Genomic DNA, 17,914 nt, shown 5'->3' on the forward strand with positions numbered 1-17,914 from the left:
AGTCCTTTACTGTGCAATATGGCATTTTGCGAGCCCCTTCCCTGAAGCAAGGGCCACCCGCTATGGACTTTTGCCTTGGGAATATTCCCCATTCTCACATCAAGTAGCGAGTGGACAGAGTGGGTCCTTAAAATGTGGAGTCGTTTAAATTTTACTTTAAATAGTGTGTCAGGTGTCCTGCCATATCCTAAGGAGGTTTTGCAACTGGTCCCTAACATGCTTAACTAAGTCTGTAACTTAAGATGCTTAACCAAGTAGATGAGTTAAGTACAGTGAAGGGAGAGTGTGTGCCAGGCAGAAGCATTACCACCAGTCCCAAAAGTCTAGCGTGTGTGCCTTTGTGCTGAGACAGGTGGAAGCTGTTCATTGTACAGGCTACAGCGGCTGCCTTCCCTGTCCATCAACCGCTAACGCTTCAAAAGTAGGGCCTTTAGCGCCACCTGGTGGCAGACCTTAAAGTAACAGAAAAAAAATCTGACAAAAGTGGTCCAAGCGCCACTCCCCTACACAGCCTCTTCCTGGTTTTCCCCTCCAGAAATGGTCGCGCTGTAAAAGTGACATAATAACAATAGCCAACTTTTATCTAGCATTTTATTTTTCAGTTGTCAAAGGAATTTCATGCTTTTTGCAGAAAAATTGGAAAACCTAGAAAAGAATAAAGAAGACATCTTGATATACTTAATGGGTACCACCCAGAATAATCACGATTAATATTTGGAAATATTTACTTCCAGTGGACCTATGTTTTGGTTTTTCGATACAGGGTTTCTGTGTATGTAGCCCTGGTTATCCTGGAACTCGCTTTGTAGACCAGGCTGGCACCTAACTCACAGAGAGATCCGCCTGCCTCTGCCTACCAAGTGCTGGGATTAAAGGCGTGTGCTAACAAGCCTGGCTTGAATATTACCTCTCAATAGCTAATACTTAGTGTTCTTACATCTCCTATGTACACTTTCTCAGGTGCTGGGAGCTAGCCCCATGTTAAAATCTTGTCTTTGGCATTACTGAAAGTGTGACTTGGGCAAATGAGTACTCTGAGGGGCAATTTCTTCCACCATCTGTGAAACATGGCCCTTGGAGCTGTCCCAGGGATGACATGACAGGACATCTGCAGTGACCATCAGTCCAGAGCTTGTCACAGAGCAGTTACTCACCAATAATAGGTTATGATGCAAAGCTTTGTCTTTTTCTGATTCCTCGAAGCGGTCTCCAGAAATAGAATTGATTTGGGGGTTCAGGGGCATGGAGAGCCACAAGGCTGCTACAGTTTTGCAAAGCTGAAAGGAAACACTCAAGCAAGATCTCATGTCTCCAGTGCCACAGCTGTTCCTATTTGTCTCCAAACTCTTCCAGGCTCTCTTTATGTTGGGCAGTTTTTAAACACAGTAATTACAGAGCTTTTTGCCGGTTCCCTTGATGTTACATCACTGACATTTTCCTCTAGGGCTAAAGCTGTCACAGATAGCATTTGCCAAACGAACTCAGCTGCTTCCTCAGGATAGAATATCTGAACCATGTAAAATTTCATCCATTCATTTGCTCATCCATCCATCCATCCATTCATTCATTCATACAACAGTTCCTGTGGCCAACAGGAACAGTGCCTTCCTCACTTCTTGGCTACTAGACTGGCAAGACAGTCATGGAAACAGACAAGCAAAACTCCCACGTTGGAGTTGTGAGGCATTCCCTCACCATGACCTGCTCTTTGCTCTCAGCAGCCACAGTGGACACTTCCTCCTACAGGTCTGGAATGGCCACTAACATATTCTCGGGGCTTTCCTGAGAAGTGATTGCTATCTCCTGTGCTGACAAAAGCCTGTCAGTGGAGATCAAATAGGTCTTTTTCTCTGCTCTCCCTTCTCCAAGGCCTGGGTTTTACCTGGTCCAGTCAGGTCCTGGTGCACTGACCCCGGAGCATCTCAAACAGAGCCAGGGGTGTCCGCAGCTGTTGGATGGAGCCTCCGTGGCTGTGGCTCAGTGGGCAGAGCATGCACTTGGTTCCTGCTTCGCTGGCTCCAGGCGTGGCCTTCACCATGGCCACACTGTCTAACTTTGCCTGCCCTGTTCTCAAGACTCAGCTTATAGTGTATGTGTGATGTGGAGCGTGCCTTTTAATTCTCAGAAAATTCATGTGGCCTCACGCTTCATCTTCCATAACTATCTCACCCAGAAAGGTTGGCTTTAGATTGGAAGACCAGAGCCAACGTGTAAACACTGAAAGCTGAAGAGGTGGGTGGAGATGGAGAATGTTCTAGGCAGAAGGAAGGGCGTGTGCAAAGGCTCTGAGCTGAGGCAGACGAAATCATGAGCCTACAACTAAAGCAGGCTATCTCTGTGGGCTGCTCTTTCCAGATTGGATACGTTGCAAATAATTCACAGTGCTTCTTGCAGACCACTATTTCTGGCCTCTTACAGAGAGAAATCAGTTCAAATTTGTCCTTGCCTAGACTGATGGAGGAGGCAGAGGTGATTTCTCAGTGATGTCACAGTCAGGCTGCGGTGGAGGGCTGTCATGTACGCCATCAGTACAGTCAGTAACTACTTCTGCCTGAGGGCATTGAGAACAGCTGCTCAGAAAGACAGCCTTCGAGATGAGTCCCAGGCAGAGGTGCAAAGGAAGGGTACATCCAGGCAGAGGGAACAGTGTGTGTGAAGTCACAGAAGCAAAGAGACTGTGTGATTCCAGACATGAACACCAGAAAGAGTCTTGAGACAACTAACACATTTGGAATTTTATCTAGAGATGCTGGGGAACCGTAAGATGTTACCAAGCAAGGAGAAACCAGCTCTGGCTGCAGCATGAGTGGCTGGCATGTAAGAGGGATACAAAGGCAGAGCCTGACCTGCCAGGGAGGTAACAGGGAAGGCAGGAGGAACACTATCTCAATGTAAAAGCCACAGGTCTTTAGGGTTGGGCTGGCTTTAAGGAAGGAGGGAGGTGGGGCATGTTAAGCCTCGGCAAGTCCCAAGCAGCACTGAATGAAGGTGGTGACAGCTACTGAAACCAGAGACACCAGGATGGTCAGGATTCGGGGTGTAGAGGGAGAGAGACTGGCTGGGTAGAGAGGACCTCTTTCAGGTACCACGGACAGCTCCAAGGGATTTCCCCCACCCCCCACCCCCCCACCCCAAAGGCCTGGGGCAACACTCTGTCACTGGTTCTTGACATTGGTAGGTCTAGAATCAACAGAGCAACTTTAATAAGTCTCCCCCTATCCTCACCCCACCCCTAAATTACACCTAGAGGCTCACCCATCTGTTCCGTGCCCCAGTCTATGGAGGAGGGGATCAGGATTCCGCTTTATGCACAAGCATTATAACTGCTACTACGGAAGCCGGGTGCTCCCAAAGCCACAGGCGGGCTTCTCGGCAGCTTGTCCACCCACTGGGGTTCCTGGCCAAAGACATGAGAGAAGAGGCCGTTTTTCTCCAGAACCCACCCAGGTGCAGCCATGGGCCATTGGTCAGTCCCGGGTTCTGTTACAACTTTCTAACCCCATTTCCTGGAACCTCCAATTAAGCTCAAATGTGGCTCCCTCAGGCAGGGGAGCAGAGCCCTCTTCTTGACCAACTTTAAGTTTTCCCAACCTTAATTGGCTCAGTACTCAGAAGGCAGAAGGCAGACAGGTGTTTGTGAGATTTTGTGAGGCCAGCTAGTCTACATAGTGAGTTTCAGGACATCCAGGGCTACATAGAGAGACCATCTTAACAACAACAACAAAAATTATGGCAGCCAAAATTGAGAGCAGGGGCACAAGGAAACATTTGTACATGAATGTTAATTTTGCTATTAGTCACAAGAGTGACTTTGGATTAAAATAATCCAAAGGTCCGCAGATGGGTGTATGGAAAAGGCATGGTATGCACACACACGATATTTGTAAGTTTGAGATGGAATGAAATTCTGACACTTGATATGATGTGAAAAAGAAGTCCAACAAAACAGACACAAGACGTACTCCAGTATTTAGATTCAAAGAAGAAACAGAACTGTGGGTGGCCGGGGCTCAGGTGGGAGTGGGGACCCCAGGACTTAGTACATCAATATGCTTTCGATATGAAAAGTTCTGGAGTTGAGTGGTACTGACGGCTTGTGCAACAATATGAATGCACCGAGTATCCCTGAACTATGTATTAAAAATAGTTAAAGTGTGGCTGGAGAGACGGCACGATGGTAAAGAACACTGTTTCCAGAGGACCCGGGGTTCATTTCCTGGAACCACGTGGCAGCTCACAACCATCTTGTCACACCAGTTTCAGGGAATCTGATGACCTCTTCTGGTCTCCTCCAGCGCCAGGCATACACGCGGTACACACACGTGTGTGCAGTCAAAATATACATACATATAAAATAATAAAAAAAAATAGTTAAATGGTAAAGTTTTTAATATATTTTTTACTATAATAAAAAAAAAAAAGGTGTTGATGTCCTCCACACATCTAGCAATCTGAAGGGCTTCTGCACTCCGACAAAGGTGGCTTCCTGTCTCTCAGTCTGAGGCACAAAGAAAGAGTGGATGGACGTGGGTCTGGAGTTGCCCAAGTATGTGTAGGGCTGAGGAAACTGAGTCTCTTGTTTGAGGAAGATGTCACTCCTCCTAAGTCCTTCTTCTTCCAGGTTCAGGAGACGGATTGGAGTGCAACACCCTCACCATCAGGCATTCCTAGTCAGGCCCTGATGGCTCACAAATTTAGCAGCTTCTGAGATTGTCAGGGCCTCAGAGGCTCGCTGCCCTCTTCAAACATGGCCGCCGCCGCCTCTGTGACAGGTCTGGTCACGTGTTGCGCGCTCGCTTGTGAGGTCGCCGGGTCCTGGCAGGCGATTGTCCCTTGCGGGGCCCCGTCCTGAGGCGGTGACTTTCCCTGTCAACCGGAGCCTGAGCGATCATGGCAACGGGCTCGGGCGGGGAACGCGTGGCGGCGGCGGCGGCAGCGGCGGCGGCGGCAGTTTGGTTGCGGGCCGGGACGGCGGAGCGGCGGCGGCGGCGGCGGTGGCTGTGGCGTCGGCACCGGCCCTGAACGCCATGCTGCGCGGCAGCCCCGAGCTGGAGCTCGCGGTCGAGTGGGAGGCGGCAGCGGCGGCGGCGGCAGCGGCGGCAGCGGCGGCGGTAGCGGCGGCCGCGGAGGAGCAGCTGGGCGTGGACGCGGGCGCGGCCGGGGAGCCCGAGCGCCCGGCGCGGGAGGAGCAGCAGCCCAAGGCCGCGCTCCCCTCCCGGGCGCGATCCCGCGTGGCCGAGGAAGGTGATGTCCGCGTCGCCCGGCGCCTGCCGCCCGCGCTGCCCCTGCCCCCGCCGAGGCGGGCTGCGCGCTCCCCCTGCCAGTTCGCGAAGGCCCGGAGCCGGGGCCAGAGCCAGAGCTACTGGCGGAGCTCGGGCTCGCTGCGGCCGGTCACCGTGGACAGCTCCAAGGCCCGCACCTCCCTGGATGCTCTGAAGATCAGCCTTCGCCAGCTCAAGTGGAAGGAGGTGAGGCCCGGCCCCGCCGCGCGCGCGGGCACAGGGGGGCGAGCCACTTCTCAGGTTAGGTCAGCCGGGCCCTGCCCTGCTCCCCCTACAGCTTCTAATTGTCTGTAGCCGTGACCTCTTCAAGCCGTAGATCCTGGTTTCTATGTCTGACTTCTCCATCACAGACCCCGGGGCGAGGAGCCCACCTTTCATTGTCTTCATTTAAGTTATATGTAAAGTTTAGTAAACTTCAGTGCTTAGCGTGCCACGCTCGGGCCAGGGTTGTACTCGACGGGCGGGCGCCTCACTACCTCTTCTACTTAGCTGTGCGACCTTGAGCAAGCTGCTTTTCTTCTTTGGCCGGATAACCTCTGTAAAGTGAAGCTGGCTCTTTGCTAACAGGGGGCTTACGACCTAGTGAGCGCACAAGTTTTCAGTAAAGTGGCAATCTTTTATCACTCTTGCTCACTGCCACTGCCGCCACCGCCGCCGCCACCGCCGCCGCCGCCGCCACCACCACCACAGATACTGTTGTGTGATTCAGGGGATGCAGCAGGTGACACTATGTGGGGGGACGAGGTGAAAGCATGAGTGAGGAGATGAGTCATTCACCCTTGAATTCATTTCAGTCCTTTTAGAGTGGGGACAAAGCACCAATGAATCCAAGTGGTTTCTGTTGTCATTTGGCTGAGTAAATAAAGCTTTATTTATTTACAGCCTTTGGGAGTGGCGCTGCCACAGAGAGTGTGAGGGCTCCGGTGCTGAGCCCTGCACTGAGGTAGTGGTTGAAGTCGTTTAATGAAGCTGGAAACTGTGGAGAGATGACACAGGAAGGTCCACTATGGTCAGAAAGTTGACGTCCCAGAGGAAGAGTTTGGTTTGGAGGGAACCAAGGAATCATGGGGGAGGGGCGCAGGTAGCTCCTAGAAATCCCAGGTGTCAAGAGCCCCCTCAGTCTTAACTTTGACACCCTGAAAACTGAGGGAGGAATGGGAAGGTTCTACAGTGTCTAAATTGGAGATCAAGTCCCATGACCAGGCCAAAGATAGGAGGACCAGAAAGGCGAGCTTGGACTTGTCCTGGTGAAAAGAATCCACGGATAGAACCTGGCTAGGAACGAAGGTTAGCCAGCTAGGCCTGTGCTCAGCTGAGCCCCTGAGAAGGGACAGGAAGCAGGCTTGGTCTCACTCAGCCAACCCAGCACAGATTCATTCGCTGATTTTGTAAATATCCACCGTGCTGATAGCAAGTTCTGTGCTGGGCCCAGGAATCACACTTAAGAAGTACACTTCAAGTGTTGATAGTTCAGTAGGGGGGATGAAACACAGCAAGCAATTCCAGTCCCCGCAGAACCACTGCCGCTGCTGCCTTACATCCTCCTCTCCTAGCTAGCTGCTGGCATGGCTTTCTCTGTCGCCTCTTGAGACCTCTGATTAAATGCCGCATTCTGAGAGAGATCTCCCAGATGGTGCTCCCAGCCATCTCTAGCCCTTGCTGCCATTTGCTTCATAGCATGAGCCTCTACCTGACAGTGTGTTGTATCTGTTTGTTGTCTGTTTCGCTCACCAGAATGTAAGCTCTTCAAGGGCAGGCATTTTGTTTCGCTACTGCTGTACTCAAAGTTGTCTGGCAAATGGAAATTGCTCAATAAATACTGTTGAATGCATGAACACATGTGGATGAGTGTTTCTATGTGCTGGGAGAGGCAGAGGAGACCACCTACAGCACACCTTCCTGGGGGAGGCAAAGCCCAAATGAGCCTTGAGTGTTGACTGAAGTTATTTAGCGGTGTGGACTTTGGGTCTCGAGTAGAGGGAGTGTCTTGGGCCAAGCAGAGTACGCTCCGTGCTTTGTAGTAGCACTGGCTGGCTGGATCATAGAGTGGGAGTGAGAATAGTGAGAGATAAGGCGGTAGAAATGAGCCAGGGTCAGATTGTGTGACGGACCTTGGGCCCGTTCGTGAGAGGAAACCTTGCAGGTCATTGCAGAAGCCCGAGTCTTCAGTCCTTTAGCTAGACTGCTGTGGACAGGTGAGTAGGTTCTTCAGGCCTCAGTCTGCTCAGCTGAACAATGAGGGTAGGCAGAGCAAATTCAGGATCCTAGTCTACCACTGTAAACACAGAATGACAATGCTAAACCCTTGTACCAGTGAGCCCAGAAGAGTAGGCAGTTTCGAGGATCCTACCTTGACTGCTCCTCCCATGCCAGGTGTGCCTTCTGCAACTTGTAAAACATGTTGGCGTGTAGGTAAAGATACGCATTCCAGCAAATTTGAACAGAACTCACTCCCAACAAAAAGCCTTGACTTGATGACTTACTTAATGCCACCCTTCCTAAAGGCAGGGTGGGGCTTGACTTGTGACCCTGGGGTCCCTGCTCAAGAGCTACCCATCAAATGAAAGGTGGGGTGTTCGTAGCACAACACACACGTCATCAGATGCACTAGGATGCGGGGTTTGAAAACACCAGCATCCAGATCTCTGCCGATCCTGTTGACTTTATCCTATGATCATTGTATTCTTAGCATCTAAGACAAACCCGGATGCCTGACGAGTAACATACACATGAACTTGGTACCAACAAAGTACAAATACACAAGCTCTGTAGGCTCAGTCTCCCATCCCTTACGGGAGGGGGCGGTGTTGGGAAAGATCCTCTCTAACTTGAGAACTCTACTTGAGTCCTGTGGGGGGACTGCGCAACAGTGTCCCTTGAATGGTTAGCTGTGCTGCTGAAGAGTGTGGGACTTTCCGCCGGCTGCCTTCAGTGGAGGTGAGTGGGTAGCCCAGAAAAAAAGATAGGACCATGGCCAGGAGTGGTGGCACACGTCTCTGATACCAAGACTTTGGGGGCCAAGGCGGGAGGGCTACAAGCTCAAGGCAAACCTGGCCGACATAGCAAGGCTTTGTTTCAAAAAAGAAAACAAATGAAGAAAGCCACGACTGCCAGCCACGTTGAATGTTCCCTCTCTCCTTGCAGGTGTGTAGTAAGAGCTTGCTCATCGTGGTCCACTTCCCAGGGGCCTTGAGCTAGCCCATGGAGTCAGAAACATGGTCTGCTACCGGGCACACGCCCCCTGCTCTTTTTGGTTTCTTTTTAGTTCCACGTGTATCTAAAACCATGGTGATGCCCACAGTCATAAACCCTTATGCAGCTCTTGCTCCATACCAGACAAGTATTTGAGCCTCCTAACCACACACTACAGAAAGTGCACTATTGTACCCATTTGATAGATGGGAAAACTGAAGCACGCAAAGGCTAACTTATGCAGGGGCACAGAGTGAGGTAAGAGGCAGAGCTAGCATCTGAAGTAGGCATACGACCTGAGTCCAGGCTTCTGTTCTCTGCTCACCTGCAGACGGCAGCATGGGTGTGATAAAATTAGGCCCCTTGTGCAAGAGCTCTCACCGAAGAGGCACAGAGCTGCAAACAGATGGCCGCAGTCCTGTATGGGATCTGAGTGAGTGAAGGACAGGCAGGGAGTCAGGACCAGGTTTCAGGTACAGGAGTGACATGCTGGTGGCTTAGGGAACATGTGGAGAGCAGGGAGATGCAGAAAGGACTAGCTCAGCCAGCCAGCTGTAGACCATGTCAAGGAGCTTGCACTCCTGTCTGCACTGCCCTGCATCGTGTGGCTGTGTGTAGACCTTGCTCACTGTCCCCCATGCTAACGCCAATGGTTAAGTTTTCAGTCACCCAGTTCTGGGCAGGTCCAATACACCTGCATCCATAGCAGGAGTTCGATTTGTTTCTTCGAGCGTGAGTCCACAGATGGTAGCTCTGTAAACTTGTAGGTGCGAAGAAAGTTATTCCAGGCTAGCAAAATCATGCATCCAAAAATCACCACTGACGAAGTGGGATGCTTCCCGGCTCATGTTTGGAGGCTCCACAGGAGACTCGCTTCCCGTCTCCTACAGGTTTTGTTTGCTTGCTTTTTTACTTGCCACCTTCATTAAAGGAGACCTTGGAGAAAAGACACCACAGAGAATAGATGCTGAGCGCGTGACTGTCTTCCTTGGAGAGAGCAGTTATGTATGGGTGCCACGATGCCATGGACACCACAGAACATGAATAGGGGCTCTGAGAGATTTGATGGCAATGGTTTGCACAGCTCCCTGTCCCTGTCCGGCACTGGCCTTTCTTCAGCACATGCACTTGTATCATGTGAGTTACTATTTATTAGGCATATGTACTAGGTATGGTACCAAGCACCTGGTGCCCATAAAGAGTGGACTGGGGAGCTGGAGAGATGGCTCAGCAGTTTAGAGCACTGGCTGTTTTTCCAGAGAACCCAGGTTCAATCCCTAGCACTCACATGGAGGCTTACAAGTGTAACTCCAGTGCAAGCAGAACTGGCGCCCTCTTCCGGCTCCTGTTAGCACTGTGTGAGCACAGTGCATAGATAAACATGCAGACAAAACACCCATACATATAAAAATAATGAATAAACACACATTTTAAAAAAGAAAGAAAGAGTGAATTGAGGGGCTGGCGTAATGGCTCAGTGGGTAGAAGTGCTTACCTCCAGGCCTAATGACCTGGAGATTGATTCTGGGATCCACATAGTGGAAGATGAGAACTCACTATTGACCCCTGTAATTTGTCTTCTGCCTTCCACACAAATACCCGGGCCCACCCACATGTACAAATATGTGTGTGTGTGCATGCACACACACACACACATACACACACAGAGAGAGACAGAGACAGAGACAGATAGATAGAGAACAAATGGGGTTGGAGAGATAGCTCAGCAGTTACAAGAACTGACTTGTTTTTTCCAGAGGACCTGGGTTCAATTCCAAGCATCCACATGGTGACTCACAATTGCAACTCCAGTTCCAGGCAGTCCGGTGCCTTCTTCCGGCTTGCATGGGCACCATGCATTCAAGTGGTACTCAGACATACATGTGGGCAAAACACCCATATACGCAGAATAATAAAATAAATAAAATGAGCATAATTGTAGTAAAACATTTAAAGGCAGTGTATAGAACACTTCCTGTGGCTCTTTTATTCCTTCCTCACACTAATCTTAGGCAGGTGCTATCTATCCTCACCTCCAGCTTAAAGAAGAGAAAGCTGAGATCTGAGAGAGATTAGTACAGGCTAGCCCAAGGCTACCTAGGTGACAAGTGGCAGAGCCATCCAGGACTAGAGTTTGCCACCAGTGAGCAATCCTAAAGCACCTCTTTTGCTATTCCTTTGCTAAAAGGCATCCTGCAAGGAGGTAGGCCCTAGCCCCACCATCACTCTCCCCAGGTAACATTGGGGAAGTGAGGCAGGCTCAGCATCTATGCAAGAGAGTCAGGTTAAGCAGCAGTCAGCAGCACTGGTCCAAAGCTCCTTCTGCGGGTGTTTCCCAATTCTCCACTTTCTTCCCTTTCCCCCATCCAACCTGTAACCCTCCAATGACAGCAGAGTCACTCAGAGCCAGGAGAGCAATATTATAAGCAGCACTTAATAAAACATGCTCAAGTGCACCCTGCCTGGCAGATGAACACTGAACGTCCACACTTTCCAAGTCCTGTCTTACCAAGGCACAGAGGCAATCCCTGGGCTGTCTAATGGCCCCTCTGTGGGATGTTATACCGTCTGTGATTTGCATCTCTTTCCCCGAGTCCTTCTGGAAAAAGGCAGAGTACAAAATGAAAACCAGGGTGCTTTGCCCTCCCCCTCCAGTTTCCAGTTTCAATGATAGTGCAATTTATGTCGTATTTTTGAAAAGAGCATTATACTTGAGAACAGTTTATACCCCCACTCCATCAAATGTTCTCCTTCAGCAGACATGTTATTTTAACGTCTAATCCACCAGAATTTCCCCTTTGCTAGTTAAACTTGTCATCACATAAAAATCACAATTCGCTACTGCTGGTATTTGAACAATACGTATAATAGCTTCGGCGTCTAGACTAACTTCTTAAACCGCCCCTTCAAGACGGTAAATTCCAGGGTTCATGTTCAGGGCCTGTAACTACTGCAGATTTTTTTTTTTTTAAAGCAGGTGCGGTATATTCTGGGGCTGTTTTCTAAGGTGTAGAATGCATGCTGTGCATTGTCCCTCCATTTTGCCAGCATTTCTGGGTCCTGGTTTTCTGTCAGCTGATGTTGAATGCAAAAACCCACCCATATGTTTTAATTCCCTTTGATGTCTAGTCCTGAAGAAGAGCACAGTGTAGAAATAATTGACCTCTTTCAACTGTCTGCTCTAAGGGGAAGGAGCAGGTGGCCAACGGTTAAAATCCTTGCCACTAGCTGCTTGGAGTGTGGACTCTTTATAGAGTTTCCCTGAGCCTCCTTAGCTGTGATGACACTTGCCCTGCCAAGTGTCTGTGAGAGGCCCTGCCAAGTGTCCGTGCACATCGCCGTGGCCCTCGGTTGGGCACACTGCTGGTTTTCAATTAGAGTTCTTTTCCTTCTATGGGGCAATGAGGACATCGGTCTGCATGTGTGCTGGTTCTTTGATCTATTTCATTAACTAGAAGACAAAACATGTCAGTCTGCAGGTTAAGCTTATCCCAAGCACCTATTCTTCATTTCACAGATATTTGTGACCCATGTGTAGCTCTATTTGGACTTTAGGGATGTGACAGCAGATCTGGGAGGGTGACAGTGGCTGTTTGCAACACTGGGGATGGAGCCCAGGGTAGTGTGTGTGTGTGTGTGTGTGTGTGTGTGTGTATGCATGCATGTGTTATGTGTGGGTGTGCATGTGTGTGTATTTGTGCATTGTGTGCATGTGTGTATGTATCCATGTGTATGTATGTGTGCATGTGTGTATGTGTCTGTGTGAGTATGTATGGACACATGTGTCTATGTATGTGTATATGTATGCATGTGTGTATGTGTGTATATGTATGTGTGTTTGTGTGTGTGTGCCTGGGTATGTGTGTGTATGTGTGTGTATGTGTCTGAGTATGTGTGTGCATGTGTTCATGTATGTATGTGTTTGTGTGTGTGTGTGTTGCTCCATCCCTGACCTTCACCCTCAGCCTCACAGTAGGTAACAGAACACTCAGAGGCTATGGAAGGAACAACAGTTACATTTTGGGTAAAGGTCAAGTGGTTGATTTAATGTGGGATTAAAGGTTTTTAAGTAGTGTTGATTTTAATTTTTCAAATTATATTTTGGGGGGCTACATGGTGCTTTCAGGCTCTAATTTGGGGTTCTCCTTTCACAAACCTTCCCAAGGCTGGGATTAGAAGCACGAGCCACCACTACTGGCATCAACTGTACTTTTGAGGTTTTGTGCATTCCCTCAGAATCTGGCTTTTAAAGACTCGATTCTGGACTAAGTGTGGGTCTCAGGCTTTGTGGATCATAGCAATCATCACAGGAAACTTATTGTAGTGTCTGTGCAGAGTCTGTCCATCCCTGTCTTTGGGTTCACAAACAAGTAGGTGGTGTCACCAGGGAGAGTGGAAGAATCGTGCATTTCCTGGGCTGGTTTTTGGTTTTTGTTTGTTTGTTTTGCTCCCTCCTTTCAGACCTTGCAAGGGGTCTTAAAAAAAAAAAAACCCAACAACTCATAAACATGGATTGGAATGTTGCCTCGATCACGTGGCTCTGCGCCCCAAACAAGCTGCTCCCCCTCTCTGAAGAGGCTCCTCATCCCTAGAAATGAGCGTAGTTGTAAAGATTGTCACACAGCCTCAAGCACTAGGTACTTTGAACACACGAGGGTGGGGTTAGCTTCTCTCTAATGAATTTCTGACATCTGACATCTGAAATACACTTTATAGCAAATGTTGGTGACTTAAACAGGTGCATAAGCTTCCTGTTCCTTTTATTCATGTGGGGCCCCCAGAGGCCCCATCACAAAGGCCACTTGGGGCACTGGAGAGCACATTCTGAGTTGAAGGGGCATCTTTGAGCCCACCTCTGTGCCTTGTGCCCTCAGCTGCCTGTGCGCGTGTGCTTCCCGGGCTAGACCTGCCACACGGTGATGTTTAGAAATGAGACCCAGCAGGTCCCATCTCCCCACTGCTTCTGTCATCTGAACAAAACTCCGTCATTCTTGAGGAAGCTGGGGCATATGGTTGGTTGTCCCCCATGCTGCACTGTCTGTCCTGGGTAGAGGTTTACATTTGAAAGTCAGTTCCTCATTTCAAGAGAAAAGTAATGAAGATAGCAACTCTTATAAATATTGCATGAATGCTCAAGAAAAATGTGCATTCTTTACTTATTGAATGCAATATTTCTTACATGACATTTGATTCATTGGGAGTTGCATTATATAAATTTTATGGCTTTCATTTTGTGTCTGATTTATTTATTGAAGTTATGCTAATGTTACTCCCTGTAATTGTGGATTTCCTTCGTTATTTTTCTTTCCCCGTTTTCTTGCTGTACTAGCCAGGGAGCTCCACGTTCTATTTTTATTCTTATAAAACTTTATGCTATAAAATTGGTCATGCATGTAATTTCACATAGTTTAAAGCTAGAATCATGTTGCTCTTTTTAATTTAGAAAAGACTTAATTTTATTAGTTTAATTTTTATTTACTTAAAATACAAAGAATTGAAATAAATTGCATCACTTACCTCTTTTCCTTTCCTGTCTCCAATGTCCTTTAGCTCCTCCCATGTCCTCTAGCTCCTCCCGTGTCCTCTAGCCCCTCCCATGTCCCCTAGCTCCTCCCATGTCCTCTAGCTCCTTCCATGTCCTCTAGCTCCTTCCATGTCCTTTAGCCCCTCCCATGTCCTTTAGCTCCTCCCATGTCCTCTAGCCCCTCTCATGTCCTTTAGCCCCTCCCATGTCCTTTAGCTCCTCTCATGTCCTTTAGCTCCTCCCATGTGCCCTCCCCACTCCTTCTCAAATAGATGGTCTCTTTTTCTTTGATTATATATGCATATGTAATATATATGCATGTAGCAATAATGTACATGAATAAATACATAGCTATAACCTACTGAGTCATTTTTGCTGCTTGTGTGCATATGATTTTAGGGCTGGTAACCAGTTAGAGGTTCATCCCTGGGAGATGCTAATTCTTCTCTCTTAACCGTCATTAGTTGCCTGTGATTCTCTGTCTAAGGTTGAGACCCTGTGAGATGTGCCTCTTCTGTTAGTGTGTCTATTGGTAGTGTCATTGTTTAGGTCATATTGTTGTGGTATCATGAATGTAGTAGTTTCCCTGCCACTTCTAGGAGGCACAGCTTCACAGCAGACTTCCTGGTCCTGCCTCTTACAATCTTTCTGTATGCCCCCCGCCCCCCCCCCCAGCTTTCTACTGTATTCCCTAAGCTTAAGGTGCAGAAGCTGTGTCGTAGGTGTATCCATTGAGGCTGCGTTCCCCATGGTCTGTTGATTGATCTCTGTGTTATGACCAACTGTGAAGAAAGCGACATTTTTCCATGGGTATAAGGGTATAGGTATAAGGGTATGGGTTTAAAGGTATAAGATATATAAGGCATATAGGGTATATGGGTATAAAGGTATAAGAATACCTTTAAGAATCATGCTAGCCTACTAAAGTGGTAGCAATAGGCTCTCTAAGATCTGCCACCTCACTAGCCCCAGGCAGTTAGCTAGGTTATTGTTATTGTTTTTAATTGTGTATGTATTTGTGTGTGGGTTTGTGCATGTAAGTGCAGTGCCCACTGAAGCTAGAAGAAGGTGTTGGGTGCCCTGGAATTGGAAGCAATTGTGAGATGTCTAATGTGGGGGTTGGGAGCACAGCTCTGGCACTCTGCTACAGCTGTGGTGCTTTTAGTTGCTGATCCATTTCTCCAGCTCTTCCTCCTCTTCTTCTATTATTATTATTATTATTATTATTTTTTAGTTTAATCAGTTTACAGCCTGACCAAAGCCCCCTTCTTCCTCTTCTCCCAGTCCTACCCTCACACCCACCTCCCTCTAGGCCCCTTCTTCAAAGGGGAGGCGCCTCCATGGGTACCAACCCACCCTGCCACATCAAGTCACAGCAGGACCTCAGTCCCACTGAGGCCAGACAAGGCAGCCCAGCTAGGGGGAAGGGATCCAAAGGCAGGCAACAGAGTCAGAGACGGTTCGTACTCCACTTGTTAAGGGACCCACATGATGACTAAGTTGCACATGTGCTATTTATATGTAGGGGTTCTAGGTCCAGCCCACGCATGCTCTTTGGTTGATGGTTCAGTCTCTGTGATCCCCCATCAGCCCAGGTTAGTTTATTCTGTAGGTCTTCTTGTGATGTTCTTGTTGTTGTTGTTGTTGTTTTGTTTTGGAGACAGGGTTTTTCTGTGTAGCCTTATCAGTCCTGGACTCACTTTGTAGACCAGGTAGGCCTCAAACTCACAGCAATCCACCTGCCTCTGCCTCCTGAGTGCTGGGATTAAAGGCATGAGCCACCACGCCCAGCCTCTTGTGGTGCTCTTGACCCCTCTGGCTCCCTCAAACTTCCTTCCACTCTTCCACAAGACTCTCTGATCTATGCCTATTGTTTGGCTGTGGGCCTCTACATTTGTTTCCATCCACTACTGGATGAAGCCTCTCAGAAGACAGTTATGCTAAGCTCCTGTCTGCAAGCATAGCAGAGTATCAGGGGTTGGCTCTCTCCCCTGGGGTGGGACAGCTAGGTTGTTTCCAGTTTCTAGCTATTATGAATAAAGCTGCTATGAACATAGTTGAGCAAATGTCCTTGTTGTGTGGTGGAACATCTTTTGGGTATATGCCCAGGAATGGTATAGCTGGGTCTTGAGGTACAACTATTCCCAATTTTCTGAAACATTTCCAGATTGATTTCAACAGTGGTCATATAAGTTTGCACTCCCACCAGCAATGGAGTAGTATTTCCCTTTCTCCACATCCTCGACAGCATGTGCTGTCATTTGAGTTTTTGATCTTCGCCATTCTGATGGGTGTAAGATGGAATCTTGGAGTCATTTTATTTTGCATTTCCCTGGTGACTAATGATGTTACGCATTTCTTTAAGTGCTTCTCAGCCATTAGAGAATCCTCTGTTGAGAATTCTCTGTTTAGCTCTGTGCCCCATTTTCAAATTGAGTTATTTTGTTCGATGGTATTTGTTCAATGTAGGGTTGATGAAGATCTTTTCCCATTCTGTAGTGTCTTTGCCTTGCAGAAGCCGTTCAGTTTCATGAGGTCCCACTTATTAATTGTTGATCTTAGTGCCTAAGCTGTTGGTGTTCTGTTCAGGAAGTTGTCTCCTATACCAATGCATTCAAGGCTATTTCCCTCTTTCTCTTCTATTAGATTTAGTGTATCTGGTTTTATGGTAGGGTCTTTGATCCATTTGGACTTGAGTTTTGTGCAGGGTGATAAATACTCTCCATGCACATGTCCAGTTAGGCCAGTTAGCACTATTTGTTGAAGATGCCTTTTTTCCATTGTATGGTTTTGGCTTCTTTGTCAAAAATCAAGTGTCTGTAGGCCTGCAGGTTTATTTGTGGGTCTTCAGGTCTATTCTATTGATCAACTTGTCTGTTTTTATCTCAGTACCATGCAGTTTTTATGACTATTGCTCTGTAGTACAGCTTGAGATCCGAGATGGCTATCCCTCCAGAAACTCTTTTATTTTACTGGATTGCTTTAGCTGTCCTGGATATTTTATTTTTCCATATGAAGTTGAGAATTGCTCTTTCAAAGAATTGGGTTGGAATTTTGATGGGAATCACATTGAATCTGTGGATTGCTTTTGGTAAGATGGTTATTTTTGCTATGTTAATCCTACAAATCCATGAGTATGGGAGATCTTTCCATCTTCTGGTGTACTCTTCGATTTCTTTTTTTAGAGACTGAAAGTTCTTGTCATACAGGTCTCTCACATGCTTGGTTAGAGTCACACCAAGATATTTTTCTTATTTGTGGCTATCTTGAAGGATGTTGTTTCCCTAATTTCTTTCTCAGCCCATTTATCATTTGTGTAAAAGAGGGCTACAGATATTTTTAAAAATTAATTTGTATCCGCATACTTTGCTGAAGGTATTTATCAGCTGTAGGAGTTCTCTGGTAGAATTTTTGGTCTCGCTTATGTAGACTATCATATCATCTGCAAATAGCGATACTTTGACTTCTGCCTTTCCAGTTTGTATCCCCTTGATCTTACTGTCTTATTGCTCTAACTAAAACTTCAAGTACTATATTGACTAGCTATGGAGAGAGTGGTCAGCCTTGTCATATCCACAATTTCAGTGGAATTGCTTTAAGTTTCTCTTCATTTAGTTTGATGTCGGCTATTGGCTTGCTGTGTATCACCTTTACTGTGTTTAAGTGTGTGTTTAATGTGGGTATTGAGAGCAGAGCTCTGGAATTCTGCTAGAATGGTATGTGCTTTTAATTGCTGATCTATCTCTCTAGCTCCTTTTCTTCTTCTTCTTCTTCTTCTTCTTCTTCTTCTTCTTCTTCTTCTTCTTCTTCTTCTTCTTCTTTTTCTTCTCCTCCTCCTCCTCTTCCTCCTCCTCCTCCTTCTTCTTCTTCCTCTTTTCTTCATCTCCTTCTCCTTGTCCTCATCCTCTTTGTTTTT

General features: G+C 47.6%; 1 protein-coding gene across 1 annotated transcript in view; it reads left to right on the forward strand.

Moving 5' to 3' along the window:
- Positions 1-5,027: 5,027 nt before the first annotated feature.
- The window catches only part of Ttll11 (tubulin tyrosine ligase like 11), a 227,423-nt gene continuing 214,536 nt past the window's right edge, over positions 5,028-17,914 (forward strand). Inside the window, exon 1 of the mRNA XM_051166567.1 lies at positions 5,028-5,468. Within this exon, the coding sequence (XP_051022524.1) occupies positions 5,028-5,468 (441 nt within the window). The remainder of the gene's footprint in view (positions 5,469-17,914) is intronic.

The sequence above is a fragment of the Acomys russatus genome, chromosome 24 (assembly GCF_903995435.1).
Source record: "Acomys russatus chromosome 24, mAcoRus1.1, whole genome shotgun sequence".
NCBI classification, from domain to species: domain Eukaryota; kingdom Metazoa; phylum Chordata; class Mammalia; order Rodentia; family Muridae; genus Acomys; species Acomys russatus.